This window comes from Chiloscyllium punctatum, chromosome 21 (genome assembly GCF_047496795.1).
Source record: "Chiloscyllium punctatum isolate Juve2018m chromosome 21, sChiPun1.3, whole genome shotgun sequence".
In the NCBI taxonomy this organism is placed as follows: Eukaryota; Metazoa; Chordata; class Chondrichthyes; order Orectolobiformes; family Hemiscylliidae; genus Chiloscyllium; species Chiloscyllium punctatum.
Window position 1 is genome coordinate 485,173 of NC_092759.1, and position 21,886 is coordinate 507,058.

At 46.3% G+C, this 21,886-nt stretch overlaps 1 protein-coding gene across 9 annotated transcripts in view; it reads right to left on the reverse strand.

The window, feature by feature from the left end:
- The window catches only part of LOC140492498 (uncharacterized), an 86,221-nt gene that overhangs the window by 60,479 nt on the left and 3,856 nt on the right, over nt 1–21,886 (reverse strand). For 6 of the 9 annotated variants that reach the window (XM_072591391.1, XM_072591392.1, XM_072591395.1 and 3 more), the window contains exons 3-9: nt 17,836–17,898; nt 15,923–16,009; nt 11,536–11,632; nt 10,082–10,179; nt 8,195–8,321; nt 6,391–6,500; nt 1,513–1,636 (exon numbers count right to left, since the gene is read on the reverse strand). In XM_072591391.1, the coding sequence (XP_072447492.1) occupies nt 1,513–1,636; nt 6,391–6,500; nt 8,195–8,321; nt 10,082–10,179; nt 11,536–11,632; nt 15,923–16,009; nt 17,836–17,898 (706 nt within the window). Of the gene's footprint in view, nt 1–1,512; nt 1,637–6,390; nt 6,501–8,194; nt 8,322–10,081; nt 10,180–11,535; nt 11,633–15,922; nt 16,031–17,835; nt 17,899–21,886 lie in introns of those variants that run through there. The other 3 variants (XM_072591397.1, XM_072591394.1, XM_072591398.1) reach the window with 3 other exon arrangements.

The following is a 21,886-nucleotide window of genomic DNA, read 5'->3' on the forward strand; positions in this document are numbered from 1 at the left end:
GATCTGGGGGTTAGAGATATGAGGGTGGAGGGGTGTAGTTGAATGGCTACGAACCTTTAAACAGAGGTGTCTAATCAAAGCGAAAACATCATTTGGCAATGTGTTTTTTTTTAATTTGAGGTAGAGAGGTTTAGATTTCAGTTTTGTGAAGGTAACTTCAGTTTTAAAATTGGTCAGAAAGTCATTTTGAAACGCGTCCTACGAACAATTTCTGACAAAGCATGTGATTTATCTGTTACTGATTCAGACTGTGTTAAGAGGGGAAATATTTGCACTGCTAATTTCGCGACATAAAGATAAAAACAAATGATCAGGAGATGCAGGTGATTGAGTTTGTGTTAAGTTCAGAAGAATCAAGATTTAGTTTAAAGCTCATCGAGGAATCAAGTTTTCAATTTGGAGGCAGTTTCACCCTAGCACAAGGGGCTGGTTAATTTGTGAAATCTCCTGGCCATGTGAGTTTGTGTACAAGTAAACAGAGATTTGGACCATCAGAGCTGGGAAGAAGTCTTACAACTGTTGCAGCATTCCAAGAAGGAAAACTGGAAAGAGTTTGATCTGATGTGATTTATTGTTGTCATGCATACAGTGAAAAGTTTTGTTTTGAGACCAGTGCAGGCAGTTCATAGCATACAAGGACATACAGAGTGATTAGGTAGAGCAAGGCGTACAAGGTTATGACTTAATTAGAAAATTAAAGAAGATAGGAGTGATACTTCACTGGGATTGAGTATCTGAAAAGGATACTGCTGACAAAAAGGTTACAGTTAGGTTCTGCTGTATATATAAAGATCTTTTCAAATTAGCACACATAGAAACAGTTTTGTTTCCTCTCTTTTCTATGTTAAATGCGTGTTCTTGTCTTAAAAGAACTGAGGCAGCATTGTGTGAATATATATGCTGGGACTAACCCGCAATGTAACCAAATGCAAAAAGTTAAACCCAGGATCATTACACCAGGGTGGCCTGTTGGGTCCAACTTGCCCAGTACTACCAGCCAGGATCAATACACACCTGTTGTTGTGTAGAGTCAATGTAGGCAGTGAGCACTGGGGTGACAGGTGAATGAGACTCTCCTTTTAAAATCTACCCTTTCATGCGATGTGTGGATGGGAGGGGTTCGCTGACAAGGAGAATGAACCATGAACCTGAACTGTTGCAACCCATGCACTGCAATTTTATTGACTGGGTTTGGGGAGATGTTCCAGGATTTCAGTGCAGTCACAGTTAACCCACGGGAATCTTGTTTCAATCAGGATGATATGTTGACTGGAGGGGAACTTGCAGGCGGTGGTTAAGATGTAGGAAGCAAGGTTTCAGTTGAGCTCAAGCGGATGCAAGATTGCACACAAGAGCTGGGAACTGGTTGAGTCTTAAGGGAACGCAGCCAGAGATAAGAGTTTTTGCAGAGGAAGGTACTTGGGTCATGATGGATTGGGGATTGGGTCATAATCGAATCTTATGGCTCTGCTACTGATCCACCGAACACTCATTTCTGTCATATTCCTGTACCTGCTTTAATGCTATTGGATCCAAGGCGATGCTGTTCAATGTGGTCTAGCGAGCACGCCTTCTCTGTACTGGAACGCAGTTTGGCGAGGCGCAATGATTTCCTTTGAACATGGTTTTGTTGCCCCTGAGGAAGACAAACAAGCAGGGGTTAGGTCAAGAGCAGAAGTTCAGGGCCTGCTAAGTATAGTTAAAGAGATAGAGATAGTGAATTATAGACACCTGAGAGAATAGCCAGACAGCCTTAGCAACGACTGAAGGACTTCATCAATAACCTTCTCTTTGTCAGAAGGTCAGAGATGCCCCCTTATGATTGCATTACATCTAGCATCATTCACAATTCCTCAGATACTAGAGGAGCCCAAGTCCAAGACTGAGACAACATTTGGATAGTCTGATAAATGGCAAGTAACTTTTATACCAAACAAGTGCCATGTAATGAATATCCCCAATAAGAGAGAATCTTCAGCTCATGGTACTCAATAGCATTAACAGCACTGAATGCCCCCTATCAACATCTTGGGGGTTACCAATGATCTGAGGTTGAACTAGATCACCTGCATAAATACTGTGGCTACAAAAGCAAGTCAGATACTGAGCATTCTGGAAGGTCTGTCCACCACCACCAAGGCACAGGTCTGGTGTGTGATGGAGTACTCCCAGTTGCCTGGATGTGGTCGACTCCGACAAGACTCAAGACGTTCAATATCATTCAGGAAAAAGCAGCTCGTTTGATTGGTCCTTCAACACTTTCAACACACAGTGCCTCCTCCAACAGTAGCAACAAGTGTGTACCACCTACTATAGAAGCAAGACAATGCTGCTGGGCCCACTATTACGACAACCAATGGGATGCCAGGAATATTTTCTTTGTCCACTGCGGTCATCAACATGCAATGGTACCATTTTGGTGTGCTTAAATTCAACTCTATGAAGGTGCAATATAGCCAGATGTGGGTACACATCCTGGCGTCCCACATCGGGAAGGGACATGACCTTAGCTTTGTGATCAGTCGGTCTGGGGAGGCATGGGAAGCTGTGAAATGCCATCCCAGATTAAAATTACTTTTTTTCATTCAACGAAGGACCCATGAACTAAACTTTCAAGCACACCCATGTATTTCTCAAAACGTGCCTCTAGAGTACTTCTGAAGCTCGTTGTTGCAGTATTTAAGGCATTTGCCTTTGATATACTGAAAGGTTGGTTTGAACCAATCTTCACATAAATTGTAAACTAGGTTCACTCACCCAAATTCTCACCCTTAACTCATCCAAAGTTCTGCTAAACATTCAGACCCTCAGGTCCTGCTCCTTTGCTACCCTTCCCTCGCTGACCCGCATCACCTCTTGATCAAGCAATGCCTTATAGAACACAGCGTAGGAACAGGCCCTTCGGCCTACCATCTCTGCACCAACCATGCTGATTTTCTAAATTAATCCCAACTGCCTGCATGCAGTCTATATCCCTCTATTCCCAGCCTGCCCAAATGTCATAGAGTCCCGAGTGTGGAAACAGGTCATTCAGCCCATCCAGTCCAAACTGGCCCGCCAAAGACCAACCTAACCAGACCCATCCCCCCTACCCTATCCCTGTAACAAAATATTTTTCATGGCTAATCCACCTAGCCTGCACAATCCTCTACACTGTAGGGCAATTTAGCATGGCCAATCCACCTTAACCTGCACACCCCCGGGCACTATGGGGCAATTTACCATGGCCAATCCACCCTAACCTGCACACCCCTGGGCACTATGGGGCAATTTACCATGGCCAATCCACCCTAACCTGCACACCCCTGGGCACTATGGGGCAATTTACCATGGCCAATCCACCCTAACCTGCACACCCCCGGGCACTATGGGGCAATTTACCATGGCCAATCCACCCTAACCTACACATCCCTGGGCACTATGGGGCAATTTAGCAAGGCCAATCCACCCTAACCTGCACATCCCTGGGCACTATGGGACAATTTAGCACGGCCAATCCACCCTAACCTGCACATCCCTGGGCACTATGGGACAATTTAGCACGGCCAATCCACCCTAACCTGCACATCTTTGGACTGTGGGAGAAAATTGGAAGACCTGGAGGAAACCCAGGCAGACAACGGGGGTGGACCATGAAAGCTCCACACAGACAGTCCGCTGAGGGTGGAATCAAACCCGGGTCCTTGGTGCTGTGAGGCAGCAATGCTCCAGGTCTGTCTAAATGCGTCTGAAGTGCTGCTATCAATCTGCTTCTACCATCTCTCTTGGAAGCATGTTTCAGGCATCTCCTTCATAAAAAGCTTCCTTTGCACATCTCCTTTAAACTTTCCCTTTCTTACCTTAAACACTTCAACTCCCCCTCCCACTCCACCAAGGACATGCAGGTCCTGGGCCGCCTGCATCGCCAAACCCTAATCACCCGACGCCTGGAGGAAGAACGCCTCATCTTGTAACCATACGAGATTAACATGGATTTCATCAGTTTCTTCATTTCCCCCCCCCCCCCCCCACCATATCGCAGTCCCAAGCCCCCAACTTGGCACCGCCCTCTTGACCCATCCATTGTCTTTCCCATCTATCCCTCCACCCTTCTCTCCGACCTATCACCTTCTCCCCACCTTCATCTACCTATTGCATTCTCAGCTACCTTCTCCTCAGCCCCACCCCTCCTCCCATTTATCTCTCAGCCCACAAGCCTCATTCCTGATTAAGGGCTTATGCCCGAAACGTCGATTCTCCTGCTCCTCGGATGCTGCCTGACCTGCTGTGCTTTTCCAGCACCACACTCTCGACTCTGATCTCCAGCATCTGCAGTCCTCACTTCCTCCTCCTCAAACTTATGCCCCCCTGGTGGTTTGTATTTCCACCTTCGAAAAAACACCCTGATTAATCCACCCTATCCATGCCTATCGTAATTTTATATACTATCAGGTCACCCCCTCAAGTCTCTGACACTCTAGCGAAAACAATCCAAGTTTGTCCAACCTTTCCCTGTAAGCTAATACACTCCAATCTAGGCAACATCCTGGCAAACCTCTTCTGTATCCTTTTCATGGCCTCCACATTTTTCCCATAGTGTGGCAACCAGAACTGCACACAATACTCCATTTGTGGCCTGACCAAAGTCTTATGCAGCTGTAACGTGACTTGCCAACTTTTGTACTCCGACCAATGAAGGCAAGCAAGCTTTACACCTTCTTTACCACCTCACGCACTTGTGTTGCCTCTTTTAGGTAGCTAAGGACTTGCACTCCAAGATCCCTCTGTATATTAATACTACTCAGGGTCCTGCCATTAACTGTATCCTTTCCTTTTACATTTATATAAATGATTTGGATGCGAGCATAAGAGGCATAGTTATTAAGTTTGCAGATGGCACCAAAACTGGAGGTGTCGTGGACAACGAAGAAGGTTACTTCAGATTACAATGGGATCTTGATCAGACAGACCAATGGGCTGAGGAGTGGCAGATGGAATTTAATTCAGATAAATGCGAGGTACTGCATTTTGGAAAGGCAAATCAGGGCAGGAATTATACACTTAATACTAAGGTCCTCGGGAGTGTTGCTGAACAAAGAGACCTTGGAGTGCAGGTTCATAGCTCCTCAACATAGAGTCGCAGGTAGATAGGATAGTGAAGATGATGTTTGGTATGCTTTCCTTTATTGGTCAGAGCATGGAGTCCAGGAGTTGGGAGGTCATGTTACGGCTGTATAGGACATTGGTTAGGCCACTTTTGGAGTTTTGAGTGCAATTCTGGTCTCCTTCCCATTGGAAGGATGTTGTGAAACTTGAAAAGGTTCAAAACAAGATTTACAAGAATGTTGCCAGGGTTGGAGAATTTGAACTATCAGGAGAGGCTAAATAGGCTGGGGCTGTTTTCCCTGGAGCATCAGAGGCTGAGGGGTGACCTTATAGATGTTTATAAGATCATGAGAAGCATGGATAGGATAAATAGGTAAGATCTTTTCCCTGGGCATAGGTATAGGGTAAGAGGGGAAAGATATAAAAGGGACCTAAGGGGCAACTTTTCCAGGCAGAGGATGATGTTTGTATGGAATGAGCTGCTACAGGAAGTGATGGAGGCTGGTACAATTACAGCATTTAAGAGGCATCTGGGTGGCTATATGAATAGGAAGGGTTCAGAGGGATATGGGCCAAGTTCTGGCAAACGGGACTAGATTAGGTTACAATAATTTGGTTGGCATGGGTGAGTTGGACCGACGCGTCTGTTTCTGTGCTGTACATCTCTAGGACTCCATTTGATCTCCCAAATGCATCAACTGTCTGGGGTATTCATTATATACCTCACCCATTTCCTCTGGCTCCACGCATAAATTCCCTCCTCCTCTGCCCGACCAAGTCCCCTCAGAAGCTGAAGTTTTCCAATAAGATCACCTGTCATTCTCCCAATGAATGTAGGCCCACCTTCCCTCAGAAAACAAACCCACACATCTCAAAAATCAGCTGAAGGAACCTTTTGTGAAAACTGTCTCCACCTGTAAGTGTATCCCGCCTGCAGCAAGAGACCAAAACTGCACACCACTGCTCGAGCTGCAATCTTGCCAATGCACCAGACAGTAGTAACCAGGTTTTAAACTGCAATCCCTTTTTAACAAAGGCTAACATTCCATTGGCCTTCCCATCACTCACCTTTTGTTTCATGATTCAGGTACAAGGACAGCCAGATTCCTGAAAACATTCTGCAGTCTCTCTCTATTTCATTAATACTTCAGAACAGCAAACTCCTCCAAACCTGCCCTGTTCGAAGTACTGTGTGTACACATGGCTCAGGATGAGACAGGATTTCTAGTTCAGTTCTAATCATGCAACCAAAAAAAAAGGCACATCGCAAACAAGGGGGAAAAAAAACCACTTTGGAAGAATTACCTTCATCCTTTCTAATTCTGTAACTGGCTCTTCAGTTTGCTTTACTAATGAGCTCTTTCCATTCACTTTGCACTTCACATCACTGCCTTTGGGATTTCTATCCCTTTCACCTTCAAAATATTAAACAGAAATCGGGAAACATAAGAATTGGACTCTCTTCAACCAAGCCCGTGCATAACAGTAAATTGCAACAGAATAGTAAAACCAGACTATTACTTCAAGCAATACAAAAACATTGATAAAAAAAATCACCAGAATCACAGAATCCCTACAGCGTGGAAGCAGACCATTTGGCCCATCGGGTCCACACCACCCCTCCGAAGACCATCCCACCCACACCCACCCCATCCCTGTAACCCTACATTTTCCAATGGCCAAGCCACTTACCCTGCACATCCCTGGACACTGTGGGACAATTTAGCTCGGCCAATCTACCCTAACCTGCGTATGTTTGGACTGTGGGAGGAAACCGGAGCACCTGGAGGAAACCCATACAGACACACGTGAGAATATGCAAACTGCCTGAGGATGGAATCGAGCCCAGGTCCCTGGCTTCGTGAGGCAGCAGCACTAACCACTCAGCCATCCATAAGAGTAAGTCACCACTTGGTCCAGCCAGTCTTTACCAGCTTCTATCAAAGAAAAGTTCAGTTGGCACCAGTCTCCAGTCTTCTCCCTGTAGCTCTGCAAGCTTTTCCCTCCCTCAAGCATTTATCCAATTCTCTTTTGAAAGCTCTCTAGTTAATCCACAGCTTATGGAGTATCATAGAATCATCACAGAATCTCTACAGTGTGGAAGCTGGTCATTTGGCCCATCAAGTCCACACTGACTCTCCAAAGAGCATTGCACCCAGACCCACCTTCCTACCCCCATCCTTGTAACCCTGCAATTCCCACACCTAATCCACCAAGTCTGCACATCCCTGGACACTATGGGGCAATTTAGCGTTGCCAAAGCACTTAACCTGCACATCTTTGGACTGTGGGAGGAAACCGGAGCACCTGGAGGAAACCCGTACAGACACTGGGAAAATTTTGCAAACTCCACACCGACAGTTGCCTGAGGCCAGAATCGAACTCGGGTCCCTGGTGCTGTGAGGCAGCAGTGCTAACCACTGAGTCAGCATGCCACCCTAAGGGTAGGAAAGGGGATTTGCACGAATGTGCTTCAGTTCATACATCACATGCATTTGTCACACTTCCCAAGACTGGGTTTTAAGATGCAAAGTTACATTACTGGTTCAAAAATTCTGGAACTCCCTTCCACTGTAGGTGTCGCTACATCTCACAGACTACAAGAAAGAAGCTCACTCCCATCTTCACCAGAACAATTACTGATGGACAACAAATGCCATCCAACTAACAGTACCCACATCCCACAAACATTAAAAAAAACATTCTAAAGATTGCTCTCGACTGAACCACTGAGAGTCTTCCCCTTTGCGAAAGGGAATTGAATAAATGATTGACGGGATGGCATTGGCAGGGGAAAAAAGAAGAAGTGGAATTATTTGGACAGCTTGGAATCAGGACTAGGCCATTTGGCTCTTTGGGGCTGTTCTGGAATTCAACAAGATTTGATTGCGGTCTCTTCCAAAGAGCTATCCCAGCATGATGGACTGAATGGCCTCTCTGCCAGCACTGAGTTCTTCTCCGATCCTGCCTGCCCTCTGGTGGCCGGTCTGGGTATTTCAGATAGGCTGAGGAACCGGGTTATACAATCCAACTTCATGTCACTCGTTGGCCAGACTTTCAAAGCTATGAGACTCTATGCACCCCATCACAGCTCCAGCAGAGCCCCTACCTTTCGTGGACAAAGCTTTGGCAGAGGTAACCTTCGGCAGCCACCGACCACTACTGTCTCTCCTCTGAGGCGTTTTCACTGATCCTGTCTCAGGTTGGGACTCCCTCAGACTTGTCTTCTCGGAGACCTTAAAAAATACAATTTAAAAAAAAAAACAATCCGTGCTTCCTTCGATTCACAGAAAGAAAAAAAAAAGCAAACTGCCATTTTGTTTTCCAATAGGCGTTTTTTAGTGGAATCCTGCTGTTCATCCCGTTGTGGAAAGTCAAAAGGCCAGAGCAAGGTGGTTGATTCTTAACTGCTCTCTGAAATGGTAACTTCATCCAAAGAGTTTAAGTTAAGATCTGGCTAGAGGCCAGTGATCAGACAAAGTGTGGGATCCAGAGTCTAAAATAAAGGGCCTTAAAAATCCACTGTTTTGATTAAACAATAAACTTTACGGTAGAACATAATTCTTTGAAGTTTGCATCACATATAGACAGGGTGGTTAAGGAGATGTTTAGCACGCTTGCCTGCAGTGCTCAGACCTCTGAGTTGGCATGTTGAGGTTACACTGGACAGTGTGGCGTAAGTACCCTGTCCCAGTTCTAGGAAGGGTATTATTAAGCTGGAGGGGCTTCAGGAAGGTGTGGAAGGTTTGAGTTATAAAGAAAGGCTGGATAGTGAACTCTTTTTTTCACTGGAACTTAGCAGGTTGAAAGGCGACTTTACATAATGAGGGGTATAAGTAGGGTTAATTGTAGTTGTCTTTTTCCCTAGAACAGGGATTTTAAGACGAGAGGGCACATTTTTAAAGGTGAGAGGAGAGAGATTTAAAAAGACGAGGGGCAAATTGCTTACACAGAGGGTGGTTCGTGCGTGGCATGAGCTTCCTGAGGAAGTGGTGGACGTGGCTACAGTTACAATGTTTAACAGACATTTGGATAAGTCCACGAATAGGAAAGGTTTGGAGGGATGTGGGCTAGGAGAAGGCAGGTGGGACTACTTTAATTTGGGATTGTGGTCGGCAGAGACTCGTTGGACCGAAGGGTCAGTTTCCATGCTGTATGACTCTATAACAGTAATACAGCCTATGTGCACAATACCCATTCTAACAAGCAAAATAAACACCTAGCAAATATGGATGGTAGACTGATTGAACACCCCACAGTGCACGTTAAATAGTATATACATTCAAGGATGTGTCAACGCATAGGAACCTGGGAATTATGTGCATTCATCACTGTCATGACAGACCAGGCTAAGAAAACAGTCAATTTGGCTGGGGACTGAGCACTGAGTTGATCTGAACGGGAGTATTCTCAGTGTCCAAGTCTTTACAAAAGGATGTGAAAGCATATGTGAGGCTGGCAAAAAGAGTGTTTCCCAGGATGAAGAACTTCTGTGATGTAGATAGAGAAGAGAACTTTGGACTACCTTACTTCGAGAAGAGAAGGCGAAGAGCAGATTTGATTGACGTGTTGCTCCTGACGGTGGAAGGATTAGGAACCAGAGGCATAGATTTGAGATGAATGGCAAAAGAAGGAACGGTGACATGAGGGAGGCATATTTTAAGCTGGGGGATCGTTAGGATATGGAATGTCCCTGAGGTTAAATCTGTGGTCCCACCCTTCTAGTAATGAGAAAGGTTTATTCCTATCTGTCCTATCTATGCCCCTCAATTCTGTACATCTCAATCAGGCGCCCCTTTAGCCTTCTCCATTCCAAGGAATACAACACCAAGCTTATTTCATCTCTTGGACTGAGGGGGCTGAATGGCCTCCTATAATTTTCTTCTGATCATATATTTGCCCTTAGAAGCCGAGCACTCAAATCATTCCAAATAGTTAATGATAATTTTGCAGTCCTATTCATTCAGCAATGATGAAGATGCTTTACACACATTACCTTCACCGCCCCAGATTGGGTACTCAGGGTTTTATCAGGCTGAACCTCGGAGAGTTCTTCATGTTCCTTTGGTTCTGGGTTTTCATCCTCATTCCCATCTTCGGAGAGACAGAACTCGAGTAAGGTGGGGGAAAATAAGAACAACAGGAATAGGCCACACACCCTTCGAGCCTATCCTGTCACTCAATCAGATCATGCCTACCTTTTCTCAAGTTACCCGCCTTTGTCCTGGAACCCCACCTGACTTGCAGTGGCTCAGTGAGTAACACTATTGCCTCACAGTGCCAGGGACCCAGGTTTGATTCTGGCCTTGGATGACCGACTACGTGGAGTTTGCACAGACCCCGCCCTGTCTGCATGGGTTTCCTCCCGGGCGCTCCAGTCTCCACCAATAGTCCATAAATGTGCGGGTTAGGTGGATTGGCCATGTTAAGTTGCCCATGGTGTAACTTACAACCATACCTCCTGTATTCACATCCAAGTCATTCATACAAATGATTAAAATCGGTACAGAAAGCCCGGCCTGGGAACACTGTGGTGTGTTAACTGACAGGTAACTGGAAGCTCAGTCAATTAGGCAGTTGGGCGCAGGCTAGATGGATTAACCAAGGGAAGTGTGAGCTGACTGTTATAGGGTAGGCTGGTGGTTCTGAATGGGATAGTGCTCGGAGGGTCAGTATGGATTCAATGAGCCGAATGGCCTGCTTCCACACTGTAGGGATTCTATAAAGAAAACGATGTTAATCAAGAAATGGTCAATTGATTCCCAGATCTGACAGTTTTCTTTGAGGTTTGAGATTTGAGGTGCTTTCTAGATTTTCTAATCCCCTTCGTCTGTTCTGGGCTCCACCAAACTAAGGAATTGGCTCCTCTTTATCGACCCTATCATTTTTGTTGACCTTTTCAAATATCTCTGCCCTAAAACAATCTAATCAAGTTAATTAACCGCTGGAAAAGGGTTACACTATTAAATCTATATATTAGGTATGCGAAACATCCACAGCCCAGGGATGCTATAGAAAAATTCGCATTTTTACGGTCAGAGAGATGTACAGCACGGAAACAGACCCTTCAGTCCAACTCATTCATGCTAATCAGATATCCTAAATCAATCTAGTCCCACTTGCCAGCATTTGACCCATACCCCTCTAAATCCTTCCTATTCATATACCCATCCAGATGTCTTTTAAATGTTGTAATTGCACCAGCCTCCACCATTTCCTCTGGCAGCTCGCTCCATACACCTACCACTTGGTGTGAAAAAAAATTACCCCTCAGGTCCCTTTCAAATCTTTTCCCCCTCTCACCTTATTGCCTATGTCCTCTAGTTTTGGATTCCCGTACTCTGGAGAAAAGACCTTGACTGTTTACCCTATCCATGTCCCTCATGATTTTGTAAACTTCCAAACGTTGCGCCCAGTCAAGCCCTTCCTGAACACAGCAGAGCCCCTTACCTCCCTGGAAGAGCCTTTTGCAAATGAAATCCTTCCAGTCAGTGACCTGTGTAATTTTGACTTCTGGTGAACCCCTCGGACATTTCTCTGATGAGACCTAGAAAGTCAACAAGTAAAAAAAGTGCTTCGTCTTCTGCCCGCGTAAAACACAAACTGAACCAAAATCTTAACCTTACAGTTATGCAGCTGATGCAAGTTGTTTTTAACCCTCGGGTTTCCCAGAATGGGCGTGGCGACCACCCCAGTGGGGGTCACCCCGTGAGATTTTGACGCAGTGAGTACAAGAGGCAGCCACAGAGAGGCCCTAAGTGCAAGGCTCCCGCAAATCCTCATGGATAACTTTTTTCTCTGGGGGGGGGGTGCGCGTGTAGCCCGATGGGCATGTTTCCAAGGTCTGATTGCTGTTGCGAAAGAGAAACACGAAAAGGTGGGTGGTTTTTACAAAAACGTTTGCAGCTTACAGGCTTTCCACCACGTTCCATCTCCCTCTCCTGCCACCTGCTGAGTAACTGAAGGTCACCTGCTCTTCCCCAATCTGGCTTTAATAAACCTTCCGCCCAAACCTGAAGGATGGAAACGTAATACAGAGGAACCTTGATTATCCGGATGAGATGGGCGGGCACTATTTTGTTCGGATAATTGATTATTTGGGTTAATTGATTTAAAGCCTCTCCACTGGGGCTTGGGGTTTTCTGAAGTTTCTTTGCTCCTCGCTCTGCCTGCCTTGCTCTCTCTCTCCCCCTCTGTCTCAGGGTTTGTTTCCGAGCAGAGACACACGTATGTGCAAGGGACCTGTAGCATTGCTGAAGCCTCTCGCAGCGCACCCCCCCACCCACCCACCCAAATCAGTTCAATGGGATTGACACAGCGAGCACTTGCTAAATCCACTCCTCATTCAGGAGATTAGGCAGCTGCACACTACGTGAGAGACCCTGCCTCCCCGTCTGCCCCCACCCCATCTTCACCCCCAAACCCCCCCCATCATCCCTCCCAACCCGCCCCCACCCTCAGCAGCATTTCAGTGAGCTGGGTTTATTTTTAATCATTGCAAACGAAAGATGTGATCAGTATTGAAGCACCCCTTTGATGTAATGTTTCTATCGGGACCTTGAGATCTGTCTTCGGATAATCCGAAATTCGGGCAAATGATATTCGGACAATCGAGGTTCCTCTGTACTCAGTCTAGGCTTTTCAGCCCCCTGAGCCTGCTCTGCCATTTCAGATCACAGCTACTCAAATACTTCCATGCTATTTTCCTTTTCAATGCCAACCCCATGTCCCATGATCTCATTGGAATCTAAAATCTGTCACACGTTCTGAGGGAGGGTCACTCGACCCGAAACATTGACTCTGATTTCTCTCCAATGGTGCTGCCAGGCCTGCTGAGAATTTCCATTGATTTCTGTTTTCGTTTCGGATTTACAGCATCCACAGTTCTCCCATTTTATATCTAAAACCTGACGATCTCTGTCTTCAACAGGTTTAACGACAGAACTCCTGGGTCACAAAGACAAGATAAACATGCACAACTCTCATCTGCCCTGATAGAGTCACAGGGTTGTACGGCATGGAAATAGACCCTTTGGAACAACTCATCCATGCCGACCTGTGTTACAATGCAGAGGTCAAACCTCTCTGTAAATTAAACCGAACAACCAGAAAAGCTCACCTCGCCTCGAAATCTGTACAAATGTGAGTGACAGAGAACTCCTAAATTCCACTTTTTAAGAAAAATAACAATTTATTTTCTTAACTCTAATAGTGAACACTAAACAACAACTATCACACAAATCCAAGCCCCCTTTTTCATAACTACTTATTATCTAACCCCAACTCTGTAAAAATCGGGGCAGCACAGTGGCTCAGTGGTTAGCACTGCTACCTCACGGTACCAGGGACCCGGGTTCGATTCCAACCTCGGGTGACTGTCTGTGTGGAGTTGGCACATTCTCCCCGTGTCTGCCTGGGTTTCCTCCGGATGATCGTATTTCCTCCCACAATCACAAAGATGTGCAGGTCAGGTGGATTGGCTGTGCTAAATTGCCCATTGAGTTAGGTGCATCCAATCCACCCAAACCTGCATATCTTTGTGACTGTAGCAGGAAGCCGGAGCACCCGGGGGGAAACCCACACAGACACGGCAAGAACGTGCAAACTCCACACAGACAGTCGCCCGAGGCTGGAATCGAACCTGGGTCCTGGCGCCGCGTGGCAGCAGTGCTAACCACTGAGCCACCGCGCCACCCCCGACAAAACATTACATAACGAATGGTTACACCCAAACTGTTGACTTCTCCACCTCCTGATGCTGCCTGGCTTACTGTGTTCTTCCGGCCTCCTGGTTGTTTACCACTGATCGATGACAGTTGCTCTCCCACTAATTTTCTAGATACTGGGTTTATATACCACCCCCCTCCCCTCCCCCATGACACATTAAACTGTTATAATTTGATTGGTTTCCAGGTGTCTAAACAATAAATTCAAACTCCATTGGCTTCTGGCATCCTGAGCATAATTTAAACTAACTGGTTAGATTTGAATTTCTGTCAAAACAACCAAAGCTCAAGTATCCATTTAACAGCCAATTGTTATATTTGGAACAGCGTGACCTTTAGCTAGTAACTGTGGCTGCATTTTAAATTCAGAAAAGCACTTTCCATCTTTAAGTGACCATAACACCAGGTATCCTAATCTAATCTAGTCCCATTTGCCAGCGTTTGATGCATATCTCTCTCATTCCTGATGAAGGGCTTTTGCCTGAAATGTTGATTCTCCTGCTCCTCAGATGCTGCCTGACCTGTTGTGCTTTTCCAGCACCACACTCTCAAGTCTAATCTCCACCATCTGCAGTCCTCACTTTCGCATATCCCTTTAACCCCTTCCTATTCACGTACCCATCCAGATGCCTTTTAAATGTTATTGTTGTACCAGCCTCCTCTGGCAGCTCATTCCATATACGCGCCACCCTCTGCGTTAAAAGTTGCTCCTCCAGTCCCTTTTAAATCTTTCCTTTGTCAACTTAAACCTGTGCCCTCTAGTTTTGCACTCCCCTACCCTGGGGAAAAGACCTTGTCTATTTACCCTATCCATGTCCCTCATGATTTTATCAACTTCCATAAGGTCACACTCAACCTCCCACTCTCCAGGGAAAACTGCCCCAGTCTGTACAGCCTTTCCCTATAGCTCATACCCTCCAACCCCAGCAACATCCTGGTAGATCTCTTCTGAACCTTTTCAAGTTTCACAACCTCTTTCCTATAGCAGGGAGACCAGAAATGAATGCAGTATTCCAAAGGTGGCCTCACCAATGTCCCGTACATCCACATGACCTCCCAACTCCTATACTCAATGCATTGACCTTCACTGCATGTTTTCGTTTTCAAGGGAAGAGGGCATCGGTGGCCAGGCCAGAATTTGTTGACCATCCCTGGAGTGCTTACAGTTTCAAGGTCACCATTAGAGAACAATTTTCAAATCCAGATTTTTTTGTTAGAGAAACTGATCTTAAACTCCACCAGCTGCCTGCACCCATATCACCAGATTATGAGCCTGCTCCTCTGGATTTCTAGTTCAGGCACCATTACAAGTGCTTACAAACAGAAACATAGGAAATAGGAGCAGGAGTAGGCCATTTGGCCCTTCGAGCCCGCTCCGCCATTCAATGTGATCGCGACTGATCATCCAACACATTACCCTGCACCTGCTTCCTCCCAAACTCTTTAATCCCTTTAGCCCCAAGAACTATATGTAAGGTCTTTTGAAAACATTCAATATTTTGGCCTTAATCGCTTTCTGTGGCAGAGAATTCCACACGCTCCTCCCTCTCTGGGTGAAGACATGTCTCCTCATCTCAGTCCTACATGGCCTACCCTGTATCCTTAGACTGTGACCCCCTGGGTTCTGGACTCCCCACTCGTTGGGAACATGCCTTCTGTGTTTAACCTGTCCAGTCCCGTTACATTATTGGAGGCTTGTCCATCTTTCGTTAGCACTCCGGAACCTCTCCCCGAAATCTGGGCTGGAATAGCTCCATGATCACCGACCACTGGACAGCACTTGGCTGCTAGGCTCCCCTGGCAGCAACAGACGGCAGAACCACAGAATGCATCACCGCCTCACTCCACGTGAGCATGTTCCAGAAGGGGTAACCAGAGAGATTCAGACAATTCAGAATCCCGTGTGGCTGACTCATGTCTTGCGAGGCCCGGTAAGTAGGGGGAAACACTCAGTAGTGAGCCCCCAACATTCCAACAAATTCAGAACACAGCGCGAGAAACCCAGGACCTCTGCATCTCTTCCCAACACCAGTGTAGCCACTGAAGCAGCCACCCGACTGAGCTCCAGCTGTATCACAGTAACGTAACATATTTCCTCAACTCTATCGTACCTCTTGCATTTTCGAAGCTGACGACGACATTGGAATTTGACTACTGCGCCTTGCTGGTTGGCTGGGAGTCTGAAGACACTGAAGAAACTATTCAATGAGATTAGACATCTGTCAATCAACAAACAGGATGACAATATTTCATTCTCTCTCCTTCCCCCACCCACCGGTATCAACGAGGCTTCCTTGACAGAACCTCCAAACCCACAACCTCTAACAATTAAGGGGAGGCCTCGTAGTATTATCCACGGATTAACAATCCAGAGATCCAGGTTCAAATCCCATCACAGCAGATGGTGGGTACTGAACTGGGTTAAAATCTGGAAATACAAGTCTAACAATAAAGTGATGGGCGATTATTGTAAAAAGCCATTGAATGGCATTTTGGAAAGAAAACTACTGTCCTTACCCCAGCTGGCATACACACGACTCGAGACCTTAACTCTTAACTGATCTCTGAAATCAACTGCTAAAAATAAAAATAAAAGGAATGAAATTGACAGACTACCTGGCATCCACTAAGGCACTGGCAACGACAACAACGAACACAGCCCTATCAACCTTACAAGTTCCTCCTTAATAATATCTGGGGCTTAGTGCTGAAACTGAAAGAGCTGCCTCACAGACTAGTCAAGCAATAGCTTGACCGAGTGATACCACTTAGAATCATGCCTTAAGAACAAAGACCAGTACAGCACAGGCCCTTCGGCCCACCAAGCCTGTGGCTACATATGGGCGGTTAAGAAGGCATAGGGGACACTTGTCTTTTTATCACAGCCGTGGGACAGATGAGAAGAGGAGGAAGGTCATGTTGCAGCTGTATAGGCCACGGCTGGAGTGCTGTCTGCAGTCCTGGCCCCCACACCATTGGAAGGATATGATCACATTGAAGATGTTGCAAAGGAGATTCACCCAGGATGTTGCCTCTCCAATGAGGAGAGGATGGATAAGCTCAAATTGTTTCCCTACAGCAGAAAAGGTTGAGAGGGGATCTGATAGAGGTATAAGATTACCAGGGGCACTGACAACCGTTCCCTTCGGTTGAAGGGTCAATAACAAGGACTATAATTTTAAGCGGAAATGTAGGTGGTTTAAAGAGGATTTCAGAAAAATATTTTTAACCCAGTGGCTGGTGGGGGTCGGGAATGCACTGTCTGGAGGGTATTCGAGGGCGGGAAATCTCTCAACCTTTTGAAAGTACTTGGACGAGCACTTAAAATGCCATAACACGGTAGCACAGCAGTTAGCACTGCTGCCTCACAGTGTCAGAGACCCGGGTTCAATTCCCACCTTGGGCAACTGTCTGTGTGGAGTTTGCATGTTCTCCCAGTATCTAAGTGGGTTTCCTCCGGTTGCTCCGGTTTCCTCCCACAGTCCAAAGATGTGCAGGTTAGGTGAATTGGCCATGCTAAATTGCCCGTAGTGTTAGGTGAAGGGGTAAATGTAGGGGAATGGGTCTGGATGGGTTGCTCTTCGGAGGGCTTATTGGGCCGAAGGGCCTGTTTCCACACTGTAAGTAATCTAATCTAATTTAAACATGCTAAGGTATGGGCCAGGTGCTGAATCGTGGGACTAGTGTAGACTTAGAGTCATTCTTTAGTTGGCATTGGCTTGATGGCTAAAGGGCCTTTTCAGCGATGTATAGTTCTATGATAAATCAAGAAGGGCAACTCAGATGAAACATCTTCACTCAGAGGGTGGCGAGAATGTGGAAATGACTGAGGGACACAGGGACTGAGTGGAGGTGAACAATACAGATGTAATTAACAGGAGGTTGGAGGGCAGAAAGGAACAGGAAGTTATGACGGAGCAAGAGGAAGTACTCTGAGAAGCAAATAATTTGCAGCATAAACATGGACCAGATGGGCTGAATGGTTTGTTTCTGAAAGGAATCAAGAGTTTGATGGATGACTGACCTCTTTCACTTTCTTGGACGTACTCTGCCTGAGTGGAAATCTTCGCAAGGAGTCGATACGAGGCTGAAAACAAAACAGGCTTTTGGTAAGTACAAAGTGCACAACACATTTCTTTCAAGCCATGCATTCTCTGTTTTCCCGAAAGTATCAATTTGTCAATTCTTTCCAGTCCCCGACACTGGTAACACCCTCTTCACACCAGACCACTGCCTTGCCCATGGGGACAATGATTATTCGCTGACAAGCCCAAGCATTGCAGGGCAGCTGATTGCCCACGGTAGGCATCACCGGATTTATCTCGGTAAGCCTGGATTTAGTGTGACTCAATGCCGCTGTGTTCAAGCACACCTGTTGGATGGGATCAGCAGAAAGATAATTTAGGAGTGACAACGTCGGTTAAATTTACTCCTGCCGCAGCCAGAGGCAACAACACTAAACATGACACCCGTGAGACAGCTAAGGTCTGGTCTGTACATGGCTTCACTTTCAACAGTACAAGAGCTGTCGCTGCAAGACAAATATTTCAAACTCACCACTGACACTGTAGGGCGCTGCTGGTTTTTGGGGAAGTGATGGCCTAGCGGTACTAACACTAATCCAAAGACCCAGGGAATATTCTAGGGAGTTTGAATCACTTGAATAAAAAAAAATCAGGAATTAGGAATCCAATGATGACCATGAATCCATTGTCAATTTTCAGAAAAATCCCATCTGTGTCACTAAAGTCTTTGAGGGAAGGAAACTGCCATCCTTACCTGGTCTGGCCTACATGGGACTCCAGGTCCAAAGCAATATGATTGACTCTCCACTGCCCTCTGGGCAATTAGATTAATTACCTACAGTGTGGAAACAGGCCATTTGGCTCAAAACGTTCACACCAACCCTCCGAAGAGTAACCCATCCAGACCCATTCCCCTCCCTTATATTTATCCCTGACTAATGCACTTAACACCAAGGCCAATTCACCTGATCTGCACATCCTTGGAATGTGGAAGCAAACAGAAGTACCCAGAGGAAACCCATGCAGACACGGGAAGAATGTGCAAACTCCACACAGATAGTGCCCGAGGCGTGAATCGCACCCACATCCCTGGCGCAGTGAGGCAACAGTGCTAACCATTGAGCCACTGTGCTGCCCTGGGACGGGCAATAAGGGATGGGCAAGAAATGATGGCTCAACCAGTGACACCCTCATCCCATGAATGAATAAAAAAGACACTGTGAGGCTCTAAACTCAGTCCATTGAATAAATGCGGAATAAACAAGCTAGCCTCGGTGATTAGATTAGATTAGATTAGATTACTTACAGTGTGGAAATAGGCCCTTCGGCCCAACAAGTCCACACCGCCCCGCCGAAGCGCAACCCACCCATACCCCTACATCTACCCCTTACCTAACACTACGGGCAATTTAGCATGGCCAATTCACCTGACCTGCACATCTTTGGAGTGTGGGAGGAAACCGGAGCACCCGGAGGAAACCCACGCAGACACGGGGAGAATGTGCAAACTCCACACAGAGAGTCGCCTGAGGCGGGAAATGAACCCGGGTCTCTGGCGCTGTGAGGCAGCAGTGCTAACCAGTGATGGTGATCATCAGGGAAGGAAATCTGCTATCCTTACCTGATCTGGTCTATATGTGCCTTAGATACAAGAGGGTGAGATGTCTAACTGCAATTAGACAGAGGCCTTGGTGACACTGTACCTAGGGTATTGTATGTCAGTCTCTATACCCAAGGAAGAACATACTTGCCATTGAGGGAGTGCACCAAAAGTTCACCTAACTAATTCCTGGGCTGGAGGGCTTGAAGTCAGAGGAAAGATTAAATAGACCATTTTTTTATTCTCCCGAGTTGAGGAGAAGGAGGAGGAGGAGGACTGAAACCATTCATCGAAAGGCAGGCACAGTGGCTCAGTGGTAAGCACTGCTGCCTCAGTGCCCAGGGACCTGGGATCGATCCTGGTCTTAGGTGACTGTCCGTGTGGCGTTTATACACTCTTCCCGGGTCGGCGTGGGTTTCCTCTGGTTGCTCCAGTTTCCTCCCACAGACCAAAGAGGTGCAGGTTAGATGGATTGGCCGTGGGACATGCAGGGTTTCAGGGACAGGGTAGGTATTGGGTCTGGGTGTGATGCTCTTCAGAGGGTCAGTGTGGACTCAATGGGCTGAATTGTCTGGTGCCACACTGTAGGGACTCTATGAATCTATGAAAGTGAGATGGAGCTTGTTGTAAAACAGGAGAATAATACACAGCATGATAAAAAAAACACAATTGAACAGAACAGCTCAAAAGGAGGCTATTCAGCCCAAGGAGTCTGGGTTAGCTCTTTTGGAATCCTAACCTAACTTTCTCCAATATCCTTCCTCTTTCGAGTATTTATCAAATTCCCTTTAGAAAGTTACTACAGAAACTGCATCCATTGCCCTATCAGACAGTGCATTGCAAATCCTATCCAATTGATTAGTAAAGAAGTTTTCATTCTGCTTCTTTCTCGAATCACCTGGGGCGGTGCAGAAGAGGTTTACAGGAATGGTGCCAGAGCTGAGAAACCTCAGTTGGGGCTCCTTTCCTTGGAGAGAAGGCCGAGAGGAAATCCGACTGAAGCTTTCAAAACCATGAGAGGTCTGGACATTGTTGATCAAGAGAAACTGTTCCCGCTCGCAAATGGATCAAGGGCACAGGGCACAGATTTAAAGTGATTCGCAAAAGATGTCAATCTCAAATACAGCACGAGCTGGAATGAGCTGCCTGCAAGTGTGGAGGAGCCTGATTCCATTGAGATTTTCCAGAGTGCCTTATTTCTAAATGTTTTTGATTATTGTCTCATGTATCTCGGTACAGTGAAATGTTTTGTTTTGCATGCAGTACTGGCAGATCAGACAGTACAAAGTGTATTAGGGTAACAGAGCAAAGAATACAATGTTATGGCTATAGAGAAGGTGTACAAAGAGTGAGATCAACATTAAATTTAAAATTTGAGAGGTCCATTCAGAAGTCTAATAACAGGGGGAAAGTAGCTGTTCTTGAATCTGTTGATATGAGCGTTTGAGCTTTTGTATCTTCTGCTCAATGAAGAGGTTGGAAGGAATTATAACCAGGGTGGGAGGGGTCTTTGATGACATTGGCTGCCTATCTGAGGCAACAGGAAGTATAGACGGAGTCAATAGATGGAAGGTTGGCTTTTGTGATTGTCCTGGGCAGAGCAGTTGCATTCAGATAGAATGCTTTCTATGGTGGATCTGCAAAAAATAATAAGAGTCTTAAAACTAGGTAACAATGTTCAAGGTAATGGGAAAGGCCAAATCATGATGCTCATTGAGAGCCAGTTCACTCACGTTAGACAGGCAGGAGGCCGGAAGAACACAGCAAGCCAGGCAGCATCAGGAGGTGGAGGAGTCAATGTTTTGGGTGTAATCCGTCTTCAGAAAGAGGGTTGCATGTAGGGGAGCTACAGGTAAAGGTTGGGAGGGGGGATCTGGTTGGTAGCTGCAAGGAAGGGTCGGTCAGAGGAATGGAAGGGAGGGGGCATGGTGGGGTGGAACGGGAGCCGGGGAACGGGAAGGGAGGTGATTTGAAGTTGGAGAACTCAATGTTGAGTGTTCTAGGCTCAGGCTGACCAGGTGGAAGACGAGGTGTTGTTCCTTGAAATTAAGGTCTGATTCGCTGTGGCAATGGAGGAGGCTGAGGATGGCCATGTTGGAGAGGGAAGGTGACGGGGAGTTGAAATGGGCAGTGATCGGGAGGTCAGGTTGGCCCCTGCAGGCCCGGCCGAGATGCTCAGCAAAACATACCTCGAGTTTGTGGTAGAGAAGAGTCCACCCGTGCTAGTACAATGGTCTCCTTCTGCAAAGTAATAATTCTGTGATCAAGTGACCTACAATTTCTTGTCATTAATCCTTCACGTAACAGTTTCTCTTTACTTACTCTGTCAAAACCCTTGAAGATTTTAAAGATCTATAACAAATCTGTTCTTAGTCTCCTCTGCTGTAAAGGAAATATTAACAGCTTCTCTGGTCCATCCACCTATCTCTGATCCCTCAGTGAACCACTTT